Source organism: Platichthys flesus, chromosome 21 (genome assembly GCF_949316205.1).
Source record: "Platichthys flesus chromosome 21, fPlaFle2.1, whole genome shotgun sequence".
Lineage (NCBI taxonomy): Eukaryota > Metazoa > Chordata > Actinopteri > Pleuronectiformes > Pleuronectidae > Platichthys > Platichthys flesus.
This window is the reverse complement of record NC_084965.1, coordinates 8,712,009-8,730,319: the sequence shown is the minus strand read 5'-3', so window position 1 is coordinate 8,730,319 and position 18,311 is coordinate 8,712,009. Positions and strand designations below refer to the sequence as shown.

At 42.0% G+C, this 18,311-nt stretch overlaps 2 protein-coding genes across 2 annotated transcripts in view; one reads left to right on the top strand and one right to left on the bottom strand.

Annotated features, from left to right (window-relative positions):
* Window positions 1-641: 641 nt before the first annotated feature.
* txndc5 (thioredoxin domain containing 5) lies at window positions 642-8,839 on the top strand. Its single transcript, XM_062379358.1, has 10 exons — window positions 642-874; window positions 2,674-2,826; window positions 3,209-3,314; window positions 3,416-3,512; window positions 4,309-4,424; window positions 4,985-5,071; window positions 5,235-5,387; window positions 5,716-5,798; window positions 6,250-6,379; window positions 6,961-8,839. Exons 1-10 carry the CDS (start codon window positions 687-689, stop codon window positions 7,081-7,083), a joined length of 1,236 nt encoding a protein of 411 aa, XP_062235342.1. The 5' UTR covers window positions 642-686; the 3' UTR covers window positions 7,084-8,839.
* Window positions 8,591-18,311, bottom strand: part of bmp6 (bone morphogenetic protein 6) — a 41,504-nt gene continuing 31,783 nt past the window's right edge. Inside the window, exons 5-7 of the mRNA XM_062379357.1 lie at window positions 11,999-12,075; window positions 10,774-10,884; window positions 8,591-10,417 (exon numbers count right to left, since the gene is read on the bottom strand). Coding sequence (XP_062235341.1) covers window positions 10,268-10,417; window positions 10,774-10,884; window positions 11,999-12,075 — 338 coding nt within the window. The 3' untranslated portion in view covers window positions 8,591-10,267. The remainder of the gene's footprint in view (window positions 10,418-10,773; window positions 10,885-11,998; window positions 12,076-18,311) is intronic.

Here is an 18,311-nt window from a genome sequence, read left to right as displayed (position 1 = left end):
TTCTGTGTATGTCTGAAAACAGCTTCTGATTACTTGACACATAGAATTGACTGGACTGGCTATTTTTACTGGATAAATCTTTGTCTCAGTCTTTGTACTTCCCATCATAAGGTGATGAGTAGCAGACTCCAACAACTTCAGAAAGCATTGAACTACTCCCAGGTTCATAATTCTTTCGGTAGTTTTTCGGTGTCATTTTCACAACTTGCAGCTCGTTCCTTTATTTGCATGTGTGGGGACTTTTTGCAGCACATGTTTCGTCAAATCTTGATGAAGCTGTTTGTTTAAAACTGAGTTGTTTTTCCATTGAGCATTGAGCTCTCTCGGCCGCCGTACTTCTTTCATGTGGAAAAATATATTCGTAACATTAAATGTCAGATGAGAGTTATCATTATCATCTTTATTTTTAGTAAAACACAGCCATAAAGATTGACCAAACAGGCTTCCGTACTCTCGGGAATGCCGGCACTTGAGTGAGCCTGGACGCGGATCCGCAGATCTACACAACATCCTGACTGCGCTCACAGCTGTTTCTGCACTGATCTCCATGTCTGCTCCTCATCCACAGCGTGCCTGCCTCTAGACTGACTCTGCCGGAGGGGGCGTGCACGAGGACAGTCGGTCTTTTTTTTTTTTTTTTTTTTACAGTACACCAGCAGGGACACACACACACACACACCCTCACCATGGCTCCTGCACTGAACCGCACACCGGCGTTGTTGTCGTGTATTTATTTAGCCTCGCTGCTTTTCTCCGGTGTGTTCTGCGACGCGGAGGCAGAAGAAGATGAACACGCCAAGCACTCGTACACGGTGGAGATGTTCAACGAGGCGGTGCCCACCGCTCCACACTTTGTCATGTTTTACGCCCCCTGGTAAGTGAACAGTCACCAAGTTTTTCAAAATGACGTTAACACGTTGACTTCACGTGTTGAAAACAGCCGTGCACTCTGAGTTGTGTGTCCCTCACGTGCACGGAACATGTGAACGTGAGGGACTTCTGAAGTTGCAGCTAACCGGTTCGTTAGCACGCAAGCTAGTTAGCACACAACATAGCTGGCTACACAGTCATTTCCCTACCGGCGTCGTTAGCTCAGCTGCTAACTAGCATAGCTGGTTTGCACAGCCATCTGCAGCGTACTTCTACACATCGCGCCTCGGTGCTACCACTTTTCTCTCTGGTGGAATTTATTGAAACTTTCTAGAGAATCTTGATCCACAAACTGCAACAACCTAAAGTGTTTGTTGTCATTAGTTGATTCACTTTGACTTGCTACTGTCACTCACTATGCAGAGTTGTAAAGTTGGGGAGCTGCGCTTACGTGGCAGGCACTGATTGACTAGTGAAGTGTCAGCGGTAACAAAAGTGGGGTCCACGGACCCTCCAGAGGTCCCGGATGAGGAACTTGGTCTGGTTTAGTGGGATCGTCTTCTGTAAGGGAAGAGACAGGAGATGGTGATAAAGAAAGAGAGTGAAGATGGAGATAAGATCAGCTGATCGACATGTTGTTTTATTGTCAAACGCTGAATACAGGTCATGAGTTTCCCACATGAAGCATCAGGTAGCTCCACTACCAAACCTTTCTCTAAAACCCAACACTACTGTCTAAGACTGGTGTTCCTGACATGGATTATGTATCCTTTAGAGTTGATGTAATATATTTAATTCATTAGTAGTAGAACCTGTTGTACTCCTTTTTAAAAAGGCTAAGAATTACAAAACATTTAGTATAAAGACAATACACAATATGCCCAGGAAGTTTTTCCTCCATCACTTTATGATTAATACCGCTCTTATTTTACCATTATTTAATCCAATTTGCCTCTATCATGTTATGCAACAGCCTCTATCATATATATGTCTTGTCAGTTGTCAACATGCTTCAGCCATCCTCTGAGTGTATGGGAATTGAATATCAATTAAAAATATGTTTGTTCCACCCCAATATTGCCCACTATATAAAGCAATATACCCTCATAAGGACTCACCTTGCATGGTCTTGCATTGACTGTTGGCAAATGTGAGAATTGCATCACACTTGTCTGGATCTTCAGAAACATGGAAGTGATATTATTGATTTACATGTATACGGTTTAAAGTTTTGCACAGATGACTGATCTGATTTTGATAGATTTCACTGCAACCTAAGTTAATTGGACGATGACGCGGATAGCAGATATATTCTGCAGGATCATGACTCCAAGGCTTACTCAGTAGCCACAATACCACCATGTTAACAATATCAATTGGGGAACAGGCAGGAAAACATGGACATTAAGCCAGTTAACATCAACAACAGCTGGATTACTAAGGCAGCGAATCACAGTAGCAGATGACGGGGAAGGAGACCACCTGTGAAGCCCCTGTTGGTTAATGCTCTTGGCTTCTCGAATACAAATTGCATCAGGGTGCTTGGACCCTGTTATACTTGCCTGCAAGTCTATTTATTCCTTTGTGTCATTCAGAGGAGAGTGGAGAAAGCAGATGTTTTTGCAGTAGGCCACCATCTGCACTGGGATATTTCCAGGAATACCACGCCTCATATATGCTACCATAAACCAATCAAACCATTATATATGATTGTTATCACCGGGCTATAGTGCATGTAATTCTTAAGGAAGTGGGGTCAGTTGAAAAATATATTTTAAGAGTATATACCACTGTTGTGTCCAGGTGCGGCCATTGCCAGAGATTACAGCCGGCATGGAATGAACTGGGAGACAAATACAACAGCATGGATGATCCTCAGGTGTACGTGGTGAAGGTAGACTGCGTCCAGGACACCAAGTTCTGCTCCAATGAACATGGAATTAGAGGCTACCCCACGTAAGTATTTGGCATGGATGAAGTCAGTTTAGACAGCTTGAATTTTTCAGTCATGAACAGAAACTGAAAACTCACTAAAAAGTAGGCACTATCTGTTATATTTAGTAGAAAATCAAGTCTTACATACAAGTAAACAATTGTCTTCATCACTTATTGACAGACTTGACACATTGACCTGCATTTAGTTAAACATTCTCTTTGTATCTTAATGACATCCTCTTATATCTTGGCTATTGCTCACTGCCATACAACACCTGCAAACACAGAAGACACTGGGTAACGATTTACAAAACTTTTATAACAGCTGGTTTGTGTATGCATGGAGTAAATCTTCTTATGTAACTTAAGATGGGAATCAAAAAATATTTTGTGTTCTGTGTAGGCTTAAGTTGTTCAGGCCAGACCAGGAGGCAGTGAAATACCAGGGGTCCAGAGATCTGCAGTCCATGGAGACGTGGATGCTGCAGACACTCCAGGAGCAGCCTGGGGTGAATTGTTTTCTTTAACTTAAGTTCATAAACTATAGTGACCCTGAACAGTGGTTGAGAACAGTGGTGTTCATAGGTGGTTGTTTTTGTGTGTTCTCCAGGAACCAGAGACTGAACTGGAGCCCCCCAAAGCCCCAGAGCCCAAACAGGGCATGTATGAGCTCACCGCTCTGAACTTCAAGGCCCATATAGCCAAAGGTAAAGATCCAGTATAAAATCTGCTGTTTAATGCTTCACTTGAGTACTGTTGTAACAGCGAACTAGGCAAATGAATAGGTAACTTCTTCTTGTGTATTTACACAGCTGTATCCTGCCTCAACAGATAAACTTGTTCTGTTTTGTCTTCACTTTGAAACCTACTTTCGGTTCTTGGCCACACTGTGCAGTGTTTGTGGATCATTCGTTAGTGAATGGAAACTCTTCATTGCCATGATTTACATAACTGACAGTTCAACACAAATAACTGAATCACAACCAGTCATGCATTACCAGCTGTAACACCTGTCTCCTGTCACCTCAGGTTTCTGGATTTTCAGAAATAAACAGTGCTCGCAAAAATGTTCTCCTTGGAATGATGTTTCTCCAACTCTGCCTAAGTTGAATATTTGGACTTTTTATGAAAAATAAATGAAAAAGAAAAGCTGATTATGGCAACTGCATGTTTGAAACAGCGTTTACATATTTTGGGGACAGCTGCAATAAACGTGGAACTGATTGTGTATAATCTCAATGTAAGAGGTGCATAATTTCATTTATGGCAGCTGTAAGGGTTTTTTCGTGGAGTCAACCTTTTGCCTCGCTCCTTCAGATGAATAATATGAACCCATAAAGTTGTTCAGCCTCATTTTAGGACAGAATTCTGTACTTTTATTGGTCAGTGTAAACACTAAAAGGTATTTTATGTGTTACTTCATATTCGTCTTTTTCCATTTGTGTTGAAATTTCTGGTTTATTATCTGCAATTTCTTATCTGGCTTTTCTCCTCTTGCTGCAGGTGCTCATTTCGTTAAGTTCTTTGCTCCTTGGTGCGGCCACTGCAAAGCCATGGTACCAACCTGGGAACAGCTGGCCAACACCTTAGAGCACACCGATGATGTCAAGATCGGGAAGGTGGGTCCTGCAGATTGTGTAAAGCTTCACAAGATCCTGCTGCAATGTGACATGGGTTAAATCCAGAAAAATTGGGACACTGCTTAAAGCACAAATACAACAGAATGTGATAATTTGCACATTTTTGTTCAAACTGATACACTTTTGTTTTAAAAATACATTTATTCGAACTTGGATGTCTGCAGCACATTCCTGAAAATGTCACATTTTCCACTGTGTTACATCACCTTTTTCTTTTAGCAACAGTCATTTGGGAAATAAAGACAGTTATTATCAAGGTTTGGAGAGTGAAACTTTGTCCTATTCTTGCCTGATATACTTTGTCTTATCTAGTATTTGCACTCCTACCATAAAACTACACTGTAATAACATTTGCAGAGTGTGATGTGGCATCGTATTGTTTGAATAATCAGGAATAAAAAAACAGGACATGGGGATGACAGCATATGTTGCAATAGCCACGTAATACATTTACATTTCACACAGCATCTCAACATCCTGGTATCAGTTGTCTGTACCATTCTACTTTATCAACGCATTTTCTTGTATTCATGTCACAGGTGGACTGTACACAGCACTATGAGGTGTGTTCTGAAAACGGCGTGCGGGGGTATCCCACACTGCTCTTCTTCAACAATGGCCAGAAGGTGAGGAAGAAGTTTTTACTTTTAAATGAACTCTGCATCCAATGACATTCAGCTCAAGTTTTTGCCACATCCCGCATCCATCTGTCCTGAAAAAGAATTCTGCTAAAATTTGTATTATTTTTATGATTCCTAAAAATGCTTGTGTGTCTGTGTCTTTTTGTAGACGGAACAGTACAAAGGAAAAAGAGACTTGGACTCTTTCAAAGACTTTGTGGACAATCAGCTGAAGGCCGCCACTGCTGAGGAGCCAGAGCAGGAACCAAGCGATGAACAAATAGCAAACGAGATCCCCACCGATGAGCCGGCTAAAGAGGAGGTAAGGCTGGACTGGTCCAACAGGAAACATGACACACAAGATTATTTTTTATGTATCTACTGGTTTTTGGTGCTGGTTTATTTGTAAAGCATGTTGAAGCTGGATCTACAGAAATCTGTAAGGCAGGATTGAGCAGTTATTCATACATTCTAAATAAAATAGGGTTAGGGTTAGGGTTTTCTGATAACTAGAGTCTATAATCCTACATTTCTACCAATTCCAGGTTATACATCAGCGTTATTTAAAGTGCTTGGCAGATTCTTTATGCAACAACCTAACTCAAAATAATTTAGCACTGTTTAATGTGAGAATCTTTCCCTTCCAACAGACCAGCGTGTTGGACCTGACAGAGACTAACTTTGATGAGTCAGTGGCAAAGGGCTTCACCTTTATCAAGTTTTATGCTCCATGGTAAGGTCACATTTTAAGAAACTTTATTTGCCTGTATCTAAATTAATGCGTCATTATTTACAAGTTATTTTATGCTTTTGGAATTTTTTGTGCTTCATCACCTAGAGTTAAGTTTCCTGAAACCTTAAGAGTCCTATATAGGCTTGTCTCTTTGAGTAGTTATTAACATTTGTTATTTTACGTTGTAATATCAGTGTGAAGCCTAGAGCGTGTGATTTGGGCGGATTAACTTAAAGTCAAAGTATCGGTAGCTCATCATAAAACAAAGTAGTGGTAGGACTTGATGAGTTGCCCTAAATTCTGTTGTATATTATTCTTTAAATGCCTGAAAGGAATTTGAGTCAAACGTCAAGAGTCTGAATCTTGAATTGGGTCAAACCCTCAACTTAAATTCTCCAAAGTATTTCTGACTGTTCAAATGATGTAATTGCTTTATTATCCTCCTCTCTAGGTGCGGCCACTGTAAGAATCTTGCTCCAACATGGGAGGATCTTTCCAAGAAGGAGTTTCCTGGCCTCACTGATGTCAAGATAGCCAAAGTGGACTGCACTGTTGAGCGCACGCTCTGCAACAAGTATTCTGTACGTATGTGGACGTCTCACTGTGTAAATTGCATTACTGCCAACAGTGGTTCTCAACTTTGATAAATTCCTTATCTTCATGTGCAGTGTTTTTGAATAAGCCTCTAGTCCATGTGCACAATGCAGGGAATTGTCTATTGTCTAAACCAGGTACACAAACACAGCAGTTTTTTCTCAGTAAATGTTTTTTATGGATAGCACATGGTGGAACTTTTTTCCCCTTGAGGGTCATGGTTGTGCCGTACCAATGGATTGCAGGTTGCATTAGATTACATAACAATCACAAAAAACCCAAGTTTGTTTTTCCATCTGTCTTTGTCATTAAGTAATGGGATTTTACTTTTTTTTGTACAAAGTACAATAGCCATGTGAGGTATTTAGATTTTTTATTGGTATTAGTTTTTCATCGTAATCCCCCTAGATGCTTATAAAGTGCGACCTCTCTCCCTGCTAAAAATAGACTTCGTAAACTTTTATTGATCTTTCCGAAAGACCTGCCCTAGTTTGCTCCTGTTTCATTTTTTTTCTCCATCTGAGTAAGCACATGGAAAAGCATTTTGTTGTTTTCCCTCTCCTCAAAGGTACGCGGTTACCCCACGCTGATCATCTTCAGGGCAGGGAACCAGGGCGACGAGCACCACGGAGGACGGGACCTGGAGAGCCTGCACGGCTTCGTCATGAGGCAGGCGAGAGACGAGTTGTAGAAAAACTGTGAAGTCCGCGCCCACACTGCATATCTGACCAGTAGGACACCACTCTCTCTCTCGCTCGCTCTCATACAGAAGCGAACTCTCCCTTTAGCTCTCTCCACTCGGGTTTGGTGGTCTGCTCTTTCTACAGTGTTCAAGGAGAGAATGATTCAGTTTGGGATCTGATGTATTTGTCATTGCTGTTATTCAACCTCAAGTCTCCTAATGGGGAGAATATGGTTTCAGTTGGGCCTGCACATGAAGTAATACTGTGTCTGACATTCACTTTGCAAGCACTGCTCAATTGATCAGAACCAGAATTCCTCAGACAGGTAATGTTTATTAAATGGGTAACACTGAAAATGTTCCTGGTTAAAAATCAATTGTTTCTGACTTAAACTTCTGTTGCCATTTCACTTTTTTTTTAAATACATGAATTTTTTTATACATGGGATCTGTTGTTAAATCATGAGCCATTAATGTTACGGTACTAGTTAAAAGCTTACGTCACCCGAATGTGATGTTTTTTTTGAGTTAAGTTGCAGGAACCTCATATCCACTCCACTAATGGCTCGTCTGACTTAACTCTCAGGGAAACCCAGGCTAGAGGGCGTTTGTAACGGAGGCTTTGTTGTTGTTAAGGGAGTCGGACATGCCACAGGGACGGCACTTCATTTTTTACTCTTTGTGATCAAGACAAAATAAAGATCTGATTAATTTCTCTTGCTTGTTGGAAAGTACAGAAAATTAGCAAAGATCCAAGTCATGCACCCGACTTCGTTTCCGACTCCTCCAGCCCTCTGCTCCTCCTAGCATTCAGCCTCTCAGGCCTGGACCATGTCGCTCCATATCTCTGTAACTGAACATCTGTAGACTCACTGCTTCTTCTGGTCATTCAGAAACACCCATCAGACACAGTCAAATGTTTCCTTAGATCCCTCATGTCAAAATATCACCAAATGTATGCTTTTACAAGCTTTCCTCTGCGGTCAGACATTTTTATAAAGCAATGTTATTACTGAAAGAACGTAAGCTCAAATCAAGCATCACATCACTTCTCTTAGGATTATTTAGTTATTGTGTTTGAACCAGCTGCGTCTACCATCTTTTTCATTTGTCCCTAATAGGGGCAGCCTGTTGCGTTCGTTTTCTGGTATGCTTGGAACTTTCTGTGTGTACCTCACCGTATCTTGGAGATCCTGAATTGGACGTAGGTGACTATGACTGCTACATGGGTAATGGGTCTGATCTTGGCTGCTAAGCCACCATAATCAACCAAAATAAACCATTATTCGACTGGTTTTAACTTCCTATTCTCACTATAAGCATTGGTTAGGTGTATTGTTAGTCTCCTGCATACTGGGGCATAACATGACCCCTCAAACCCAACCTGACTGAGGGATTTAACTGTCAAAGGCCAAGGTTTGAGTAGGATTCACAGTTTGAGGGTTTTCATTTCCTTTTCCTGCGTTTAATCATGTAGCGATGTAACAAACTGCATCCATCCACAAGGCCGTGCCAATACATTGCAAAGGCACAATGCAGGGTGCCATTTATTGTCCAAACCAGGTACACAAACAGTGAGACACAACAGTTCTTTGTCAGTAAAAGTTTTTATGGATAGCACATGGTCTTAAAAAAGATAACTCCAGTGAGAAGTTTTTTTCCTTGTGAGTCATGGGTTGTGCTCTTCCCATGGATTTTGTACAAAAAAGAGTAAATAATGGCAAGTTGTAACATGAGATTTCATAATAAATTTTTTCAAAAATAAGTGTTTTTGCATCTGTCTTTGTTATTAAGGTATGTGAATTTTCTTTTTTAATAAAAGGTGCAATAAATAAGCTGAGAATGTACAAGTATTTACAATAAAACAGTCTAAAAATGATCACAAATGTAAACAGCAGCTTACCAGAGGTATATTTTGTAATTTTATAGTTGGTTAGTCATGTAAGGTAATTTGATTTTTTTACTGGTATTAATTTTTCATTATAATATGGTCTCTAAAAGTCATTCAAAACTCACAGTAACATGTTCAAATGAGGAGAGTGTTTGCTACTGGACACACATCTCGACATAATTCTACCCTCCGGGTAAAAAAGCAAAGGGCTAATTTCAAACAGCTGGCACAGGAACGGTTCTGTCGGCCTGTGTGCCTCGCTAAATGTTTTTCCATGATGTCTCCCGAGCTGTCCGGGCTGGAACGTTTGTTAACTTTGCGAGTGCAGCAACGTGGAAATGGCCATTTGTGGTACGTTGGAGGGATAAGGCTGTAGTCTTCAGTTTTTTGGAGGAAAAACACCAGTTTAGCCAGAACATGCATCAGGAGCTGAACCAGCCCGGCGAGTCGCAGCCCAGCGTGAGCCCGGCAAATATTGACACGGAGCGGATATTCGCAGCGGTGCACTGCTAAAATAGTGTGCGGTTACTCTGGTTTGGTCCATATTATATTCTAGGAAGGCAAATATGGCTTGAGAAGAAAATACATCAGTTAAAGAGGAAGGAAATATGAAACAAATGAGTCCAATTGTCAGTCAGTATTAGATTTTTTGGGTTGAAGGCATCTGAAGAGGAAACTGCTCTTGTGTTTTTTTCCATCTGACCCAAACCATTTATTTTATGTCACTGACTACAGTTGAGCCACTTGGTTTTAAATATATATAAAGTATATGTATCTGTATGGGAGAAGGGAAAGTAAGCAGCACTTAGACTGGTCCCCCAACAGTTCAGGTTTGCCGTCGCCCTCTCAGTGAGGGAGAAGGTGCAGTAGCCTCTTCGGCGTCCATACACACTCTTCCATAAACACTTAATACGCAGAGAGACTGACCCCCTCGCAACACACACACACACATGATCATTCATTCACCTGCAGACCCCTGGAGGAAAGACTCCACTCCGGAGCCAGTAAAGATTGACCCTTTGGTGACTCAGCAATGGAGTAGGGGGAAGTCGGACGTTTTCTCAATGGTCCCTACTTAGTTTGATGCCTTGTTGACAAATGAGCTTTTGAGCTGTCCAGGATTATTGGAATACAACGCGTAAGGGGCGGACCTTCCCTGCAGGCTGAGGATTTGTGCAGAAAACCGGTGTCTACTGGAGGTCAAACTCACTCAGGAGTCGCTGGTGCAGTTGCAGCCCATTGCCAACCCCCCCCTCCCCCTTTTTTTTATATCAGTTCAAATATTATTGGTCCTTGAAGGTGTCAGTGGCAGCCACAGGCCCGTACCACCATGTTTTTGTATTTCTTCAGTATGACGTTGGAGTTGTCGTCAAAGTAGAGCACCGAGATGGCGTGCAGCTTGGTGGGGGCGCAGCACGGCTTCGGTACGTTCTCGGGGTTCATTAGGTGCACCTGAAAAACAAAGGAAAAAATGAAAGCCTCTTCCTGTGTGATACAGCAGCGTTTCCATCAATCCACAAATAATACTTTATTGAATAACAGTTTTTAATACTGTTTTAAATAAATACGTCTTTACCATCACTTCTACCTGCTTTGTATCCTTAAAAAATCCAGACCAAATAAATAATATATTAAAAGCTTCATATAAGAATAAAACAACAATATAATTACATAAAAATGAAGTAACATTAAACTAATTAAAACTCACAGAGATAAAAGCTTTTTAAAGAAGGAATGTAAAACCCTGTGTGAGTCCTCAAATGTTAGGAGATATTTGGTAGTGGTAACCTCTAGTGTATTGGCCTTACCAGTGTCTGCACAATGGCGTGGTTGGTGGCGTTCATGTGGGCGTTCAGGGGGAAGGAGCACTCTCCATCACAGTAGTTGGCTGCGTAGCCTTCCGGAGCAATGATCCAGTCCTGAGACACGTGACGATAAAAGAAAAGCAGATTAAAACAATCACATTCAGCCAAACTCTTTCTGGAAACTGGCTAATCAAATCAGTACTGGGTTATATTCATTCTTTTTTAAAGATTTAGTAGGCCTTCATTCATAAGAATGGGATGGACAACATATTAGGAACACATACCAGTGTTTTCCAGTGCAGTTCAGCAGCAGCACAAATTACATATTCAAAAAAAAAGTGAATATTATAATCTTCATATAGGAGGAACTGTTATACTGCATCAGTTTTATCTAAATTAAACTTCATAAATTGAGAAAGTGAATGTGTATCAATGCAATCCTTTTGAATTTCCTTTGGGTCCAGTGCTGTCTCATCAGGTATCTGATAAAAAGGGCCTATTATTAATTATTATTATTTATATTATAACACATCCGTAAATTCGAATCTAACTAAATTAGATGATAAAGATTTGATTATTGAATTAAATATTATAATAGATAACATGTAGAATGGGCTTTAACCTTTACATTGAGGATGTAGTATTTAACATCTTCTTCAGGAGTCTACCTGACCTCGATGCCTCACGACACGTTTCTGTTCAAACACTAGTGTCTGTGGAATCGCTCGGAAAAGCCATATTTCTCTCCTCCTTCCTCCCTGACTCTGTCGCTTTTTCTCTTCTCACTCATCTGCTTCTCCTCTTTCTGCACAGCTCCCTCCCATTGCCCCCCCTCCCAATTTGTCCTCTTCTATTTTTTCCTCTGTACATTTCCTCATAACACACACGTACCTGATGCTTAATCTACCCCCTCCTCCTACTCAGGATACTTTAACAGACTTTCTCCCAGCTCAGCTCAGCCTGGTTTGTTAGTACCAGTTTCATATCAGCCTGACACACAGTGGGGTTGATGTGTGCGTATCTTATGCAGTGAGCTGGTCAAATAGACCTGAAAATGGTGTCTGAATATATAAAAATACGTCAGTGTCATGTGTCTATGGATCTGCAATATACCATAAACCAAACTTTATTTTGAAAACTGAAATGTTTTAACTTTGAGAAAACACAGATAAAGATGGTCACTCTGAGGATCCCTGGTTCATCACATATTCATTAGTATGTTTGCTACCTGCCAGCCCAGCTCCCGGAAGCTGACGTAGAGCTCGTGCCGTCTGCAGGCTGTTTTCTGATCGCTGCTGTTGTAATCTGCAACGAAAAAACAGACATCCTCAGGAAACTGCATCTTTTAGTGTATGAATGAACTGAGATTCTACATGACCGTCAACTGTCTGGGGCCCTCGGCTGGTAGGGGGCCCCTGAGAACGGCCGACTACGTTTGTCCACAGCAGCAACAGTTTAGTTAGGAGCTTCAGAAGCCCATGGGGTACAGGGGGCAAAGTGCAAATAATAAGAATTAATTGATCAAATGAGAAATACACACAATTAAAAAAAAGAATCCAATTAAACCACGTGAAAGTGCCACATTACACTCAGAATCTGCATTTAAATGTTGCATGGCAGGAGCACAAGCAGTGACGCAGTGACGTGTGTGTTTATGGGCTCTCCCGCTCGGCACTTTCTTCTCAATTATGTCTGTTCCACTCTGCAGCTGCCCGGCAGCCGGGGCGGTCAGTCCCAGGTATACGTTTGGTTTTTACAGTCGAGAAGGTCATTGCTGGCATCAGTCAACACACTGTTAGACTGTGACACCAACTTTCCACTGACTCTACGAGGACTCTCTCTCTCTCTCACTCATTTTCACTGTCTGGCCTTTATAGTTTTGAAAACGTTTTTTTCTTCCTCACAAACCTCCCAGACAAAAAAATAAAGAGAGAGAGAAAATGAAGTTTATGGCAGCGACTAAGGTCGTGTATTGTTAAAGACTGTAATCCAGGAGGGAGTTGTCCTCTGACAACCTTGACCACCTAGAGTCATAAGCAAACCAAGTGTCTTGATGGCCCTACAATGCCTAAAATAATACTTCAGCCTTGAGCACACAAGGGATTTCATTGCATTGGATTTTTGGACGACACATCCCCAAAGTTCAAAGTTAATCATAAAGCTAAAAACTAATGTTTTGGTAGAAAGACATTGGGTCACAGTATGGTTTTCTGAATACTGCTTAGGTTGTTAATATCAACAGAGTATTATGGCCTGAAAAAAGGGGAAATTATCTGATCTGAGCCTAAAATGATGACTTTAGTCATTCATTTTATTCGTAATATGACATTATTGTTTTTTCGTATAATTTTCTTTGTTGTAAATTAGCATTATAGCTATTTTAGCGCCTGTAATCACCTTCTCATATGTATTTCCCCCCGACATGCAGTTCCCTCGACACCATTTTTCAGGGGCACCATCACTTCATCCAGGGCTTAGTGCCACCATAGACGATTCTGATGGTTTAAAGACATACAAACAATGTATGCTTGCATTCTGACCGCTGTCCACGTCAGTCTGGCTATGTAAGACGAGTGGCGGGCAGAGGTCAAAGGGTGGTATATAACCGTCGCATGCAATCAGGTGTTTCCCACGGTTTCAGGTTCCTTCCTTTCTGAAAGGAAAGAGAGTTCCCTGGACGTGTGCTAATGTGGAAACACAGGGATTATATGTGCAAATGTGTGTATGGTCAAATTTGTGCATGGGCTAATGATGCACATGAATACTGGGTCACATGTTTTCGTCCTCCCTCCCTGTGGACTGACTGACCTGCCTCTTCAACAGCTGTAAGAGCCGTATGAACAGATTTACTGTACTGACACCTTCACCGATGAGGAAACAGACTGGTCCCAGACCAGCTGCTGCAGGATTCCACTGATCTGGCCTATAACTATTACACTAAAAATATGTTTCTCTTGCCGTGTAAGGTGCATTCTTCAGTTTGTAAAGTGTTTGTATAGGAGGAAGCAGGAAACATTGAAAGAACAAGGTGGTGCGACTTGGCCTGACATGAACTTGAGGTGATGTTTATAGAGAGAGGAAGTGACGCTCTGAGATAATGTCACCTCCGACTTCTTTTCCTCTACTGTGCTGCAGGAGTTTCAGTAAAAGTGACTGATATTCAATATTTATGAGCTTCTACTCCATCATGACATGCAAACCACATGCTTTACATCTCTTTAAACCTGCATTGTGATGTGATGTTATCCTTCTCCCTCTCTTTGTTTCACACGGCAGTATTACTGTTTTAATCTTTTCTGTTTTTATAAAGCTTTGTATAGAGTGCATGGTTTTATTAGTGCTTAATTTAGTGCTGTTTTATCTGCATGCTTTATAGAGTCTAATGGGTTTGTGCACCTTTATTGTTTATATGGGTCTGGGTAGAAAACAGGGTCTCTATTTTCTTATTACTTTTAAAACAATATGTTTTTTCCTTTAAATCTGTGACCCAAACACTCTGGCTGAGTACCTGCTTGTCCCATGTGGCCATTTTGGCCGGGTCACTAGAATTCACTACTAACAGTATTATATGAATATCTTGTTATACTTTACACTGTACAGTACAAGATATAACATTAAGCAATATATTCCCTTTTCATCTTATTCTCCCTGAACCTCTGAGCCTTCTAGGCCGTCAGCGTTCACAGTTTGTCGGCGTAAGGCTGATATTTACTGTGGGCTTTCATTGAGTGTAAAGGCTCAGATTTGCGATGCCCATAAACCACATCTCTCCTTCCTGTCTGTAAAAATGTTAAGCCACGTGTTACTGCTGAGCTCCGGCTCCCATCAGGATACCACTCGTTTCTTTTCCCTCGACAGAGAGCGAAGGTGGGAAGGAACTTGAAATACTGACTGATTGTGAAGTGAATACTTGTATTAACTATGATGCTGATTAAACATTTAAACCTGGGTCTTAAAGTATAATATTCTATAAAGTCTTAATTTTTTGATGCAATTGTGATAAGCCTGTGTTCGGCTGCATTGTCTTGCGTCGCCACACAGTCTTAAAATTTGCAGCTTTTTATCTCGCGATCGGTTGCATGGATTTGGTCAATAAAATACTGGTTTCTAAAATACTGAACAACTCATGAAGCATCATCAGAACCATGAACTCTCATTTCACCCCTTTCTTACACTAACGTCCAGACCAAATATTTGTATATTAAATGAAAAGAAAGCAGCGTTGGCACTGAGCTCCTCTCCCCCCACCGCAGCAGCTTACCTAACTGTGTTTTACCTGGAAATGTTTCCCTGTGAGTGGGCAAACATCCGCTTGGCCGTGTGAACCTAAAAAAGAAACGTCGCACTCGAACCCATTCACATTGAATTCACTGAGGTGGGACACCGGCGGCCCGTTCCCACCCTGTCTATTCAATGGCAGGGGAAACATTACTCATTACTGAACGTAAGCACTGAGGCTCTTTAACACTGAGACTTTTGATCAGCGGCACGGTTTGAGTGTCGGGCTGATATTAACCCTCCGCTGCACTACCAACCATTCATGAAACACCTGAAACACTTTCAGCAGCCTCTCTGACGGGAGGAAAAGTAGAACTCTACCACACGTCGTTTGGAAAACACTGGAATCAGATGACGCCGACACAGACGTTATGGTCTGGGTGTTCCACGTAGGAAGTGTGTGTGTGTGTGTGTGTGTGTGTGTGACGTCTGACAGGCCACAATCTCCCAAACCACTTTACTGTAAGTCTATAATTTCTCATATCATTATTCATTCTAGAGAAAAGATTGCAGCTTTTACTGTAGAAATTACATGAACTCCCATCGGGGGCTGGTGGGGCGGCGAGAGAAAACTTCAGGTTCAGACTGTTTAAAATAAAATCTGGGTCCTCGTCACCCGGAAGGAGGAAGGAGAGAGTCCTGCCGGCGAAGAGGACATGAAAGCAGAATGTCACTGTTGTCTCTCGTCTCCCTCCCACCAGCCACTATATACTACTGAAGCTTTATCTTTCTTCCTGTCTTTCATCACAGAGGTTATTAAACCCTGCGAGGGAGCTCCACTACGTCTAATTACTCCAACAGTAAACAAAAGGAGGTCGGGCGGGGATGGAGCGTGGAGAATGAGGAGGAGGGAGGAGAGACAGATGAAAAAACACAGCTGGCGGAGTGCTGTGTTATTATAATTCTTTAAGCGATATTGTTAGCGTGGTCAGTCTTTTAGCCGTGCAGCTAATGACTGGATAGGCCTAATTACAGGCCTCGCAGGCAGCCTGCGCTGCGCTGGGACGTGATATTCCTTCCCTGGATGATTGTTAACTTCCCCCGCAGCCAGAGCCCAGCCCGACTCCCAGTACCTCCCCGGACTGCTTTGCCCATAAAACCCTAAATTACCTTTTAAAAGGTGTTTCATTGTTCTTTTAGAGGTGCCTGATGTGTGCGCAGGAGAAATCCCTGCCCGGCATCAAAATCAGAGGTTTTGGACGCCATGACAATATCCCTGCATTCTCCTCATCGCTCCAAAGAGAAAATGGCATTTGTTAAAGACAAAAAAGGAGAAGTTCCCCTTTCAAAATTGTCTGTTTAGTGGGTAAAACATGAGACACGCAGTTGATTTATTACCTCCGTCTGTTAGTTAGCAGGATTATGCAAAAACTACCGACTTGCCTAAAAATGTGGTTTAGGTGAGGAGAGTACCTCTAATCCAGATCTGGATTAGTGGGCGGAAATAGGATTAGCGTTTTGCTTTCTTTAACATTGCAAGATAGGATGTTTTTTCAACATTCCCCTTGATTTCTCAGAGACAAAAATAAGGTTTGCTTAGCGGCCTGTGTGTGAAATGTGGTGCAGCTCCAAAATAAAACTGTGGAGCTAGTGAATTTAAATGTGGTTTCATAAGGGGAGTGTAGGTCCTTGGCACAGGTATATCCCACAATTCCCTTTTAATGCCCGAGTTGTTGTCCCTTTAATCACATTATTAAGACAAATGCTGCAGAAACTTATTTGGCGGAATGTTACCTCTTATGAGATCTGGAAGACATTTAATATCATGTCATGTTGAATTTAAGTCATTAACACTGCGGAATCGAGGAAGACACAAAACCTCCCGTGGGGTTGGTGAAATAAGGTTTCTCCGTTGATGCTGAGCTGACACTTTTCTGCGTCAAAGCAAAGCTCTATTTGCAAATTTATAAAAAATCTGAATCACAAAAATAGCTCTGACTGACAAAATGGCAACAAACTCTGTAAAAAAGTTGCATTAAATTTAGTGCAGTGGTTGACCACAGGTCAGGAGTGTGCAATTTAGCCAGAGGAGAGAAATTATATTTAGAAAACACACGGTCAAGTAACAGAACGCTGACTGTGTGGAAGGTAGCGCGCTGCCGTGATTAAAAACAAACAGATCGCTGCCTCTCCGCCTCAGATCTTCATGTGTTTTTGGAGAAAGTGAATTATCAGTGACACGCTCTTTTTAGCTGGAGTTGTGGTGGTCTGAAGGGGGGGGGGGGGCAGTCCACGTTTTGCTTCTCCCCCCATGAGCGCTCCACAAGACGGATGCTCTCCCCATCCATCCTGTCCTCCTCCCTGTCTCTGGAGTGAGTGATGCGGTATTGAAACCATATGCCCTCCTGAATTCCTGGCGGATCCTCCCATCCCGTCCAGTCCCAGCAGCACTCTCGCTGGCCGCGGACACTCGGCCGCGGCGAGGGGGGGGCCTCCGCGCTTCCTGTGTCGGATCTAAATATTTACACTCCGCATCGTCCCGAGTGGCGAGGTGGAGAGGTCTTGATGTTTTGGGTTATGTAAAGTCCAGTCCTCCAGGATGCATATTTAACAGATTGTCCTTGTTAGAGCAGCTTTTCTTTTTTTTCGAGGGAGGGGGGGGCAGATTCACTTTGCAGAACGTTTTCTCTCTCATCAAGCAGATACAGTTTGATTCATGGGGTAGAAGTTCACTTTCTTGCAAAAATCCCGGCAGGAATTCATTTGACAGCAGTGCAGTGTAACCCACCGAGGATAAAGATGCTCCTAACAAACAGAAAATAGAGGCAACAAACCCGAGGGGAGGCCATTCGGGGAGCAGCAGTGAAAACAATCCCAACTTGTCCAACAAATACGTCTGTGTGCCACACAGATGGTGGAGCCATTAAACACGCGTAGCAGGAGAAGCAGAGCAGAGGTAAATCGTTTCTCAGGTAGTCTGCCAAGTCGGGCCGTTCGTGGCTGTGTCAGTGTACTGAGCCAGCTATGACCCAGATTTGGCTGTGGGTTTAGAGGGAACAGACGTATGTGTCTTTGGTCGATGCATCAGCTCCGGTTAACAGAAACACAAGTTTGTTTATGGTAATTTATCGTAACTCTGACATGGGTCCAGAAGACAGGTGAGCTGAAGGTAAGCTGCTGCTGGGTCAAACAATGTCAAACAATCAATTATCAAACCCAAAGAAATGTCATCGAGGCTTAATATTTGAAAATACAACACTAAACTTTATAATATGAATGAAAGGAAAACAGAAAGACAACCACATGTGAATTAATTAGATTTT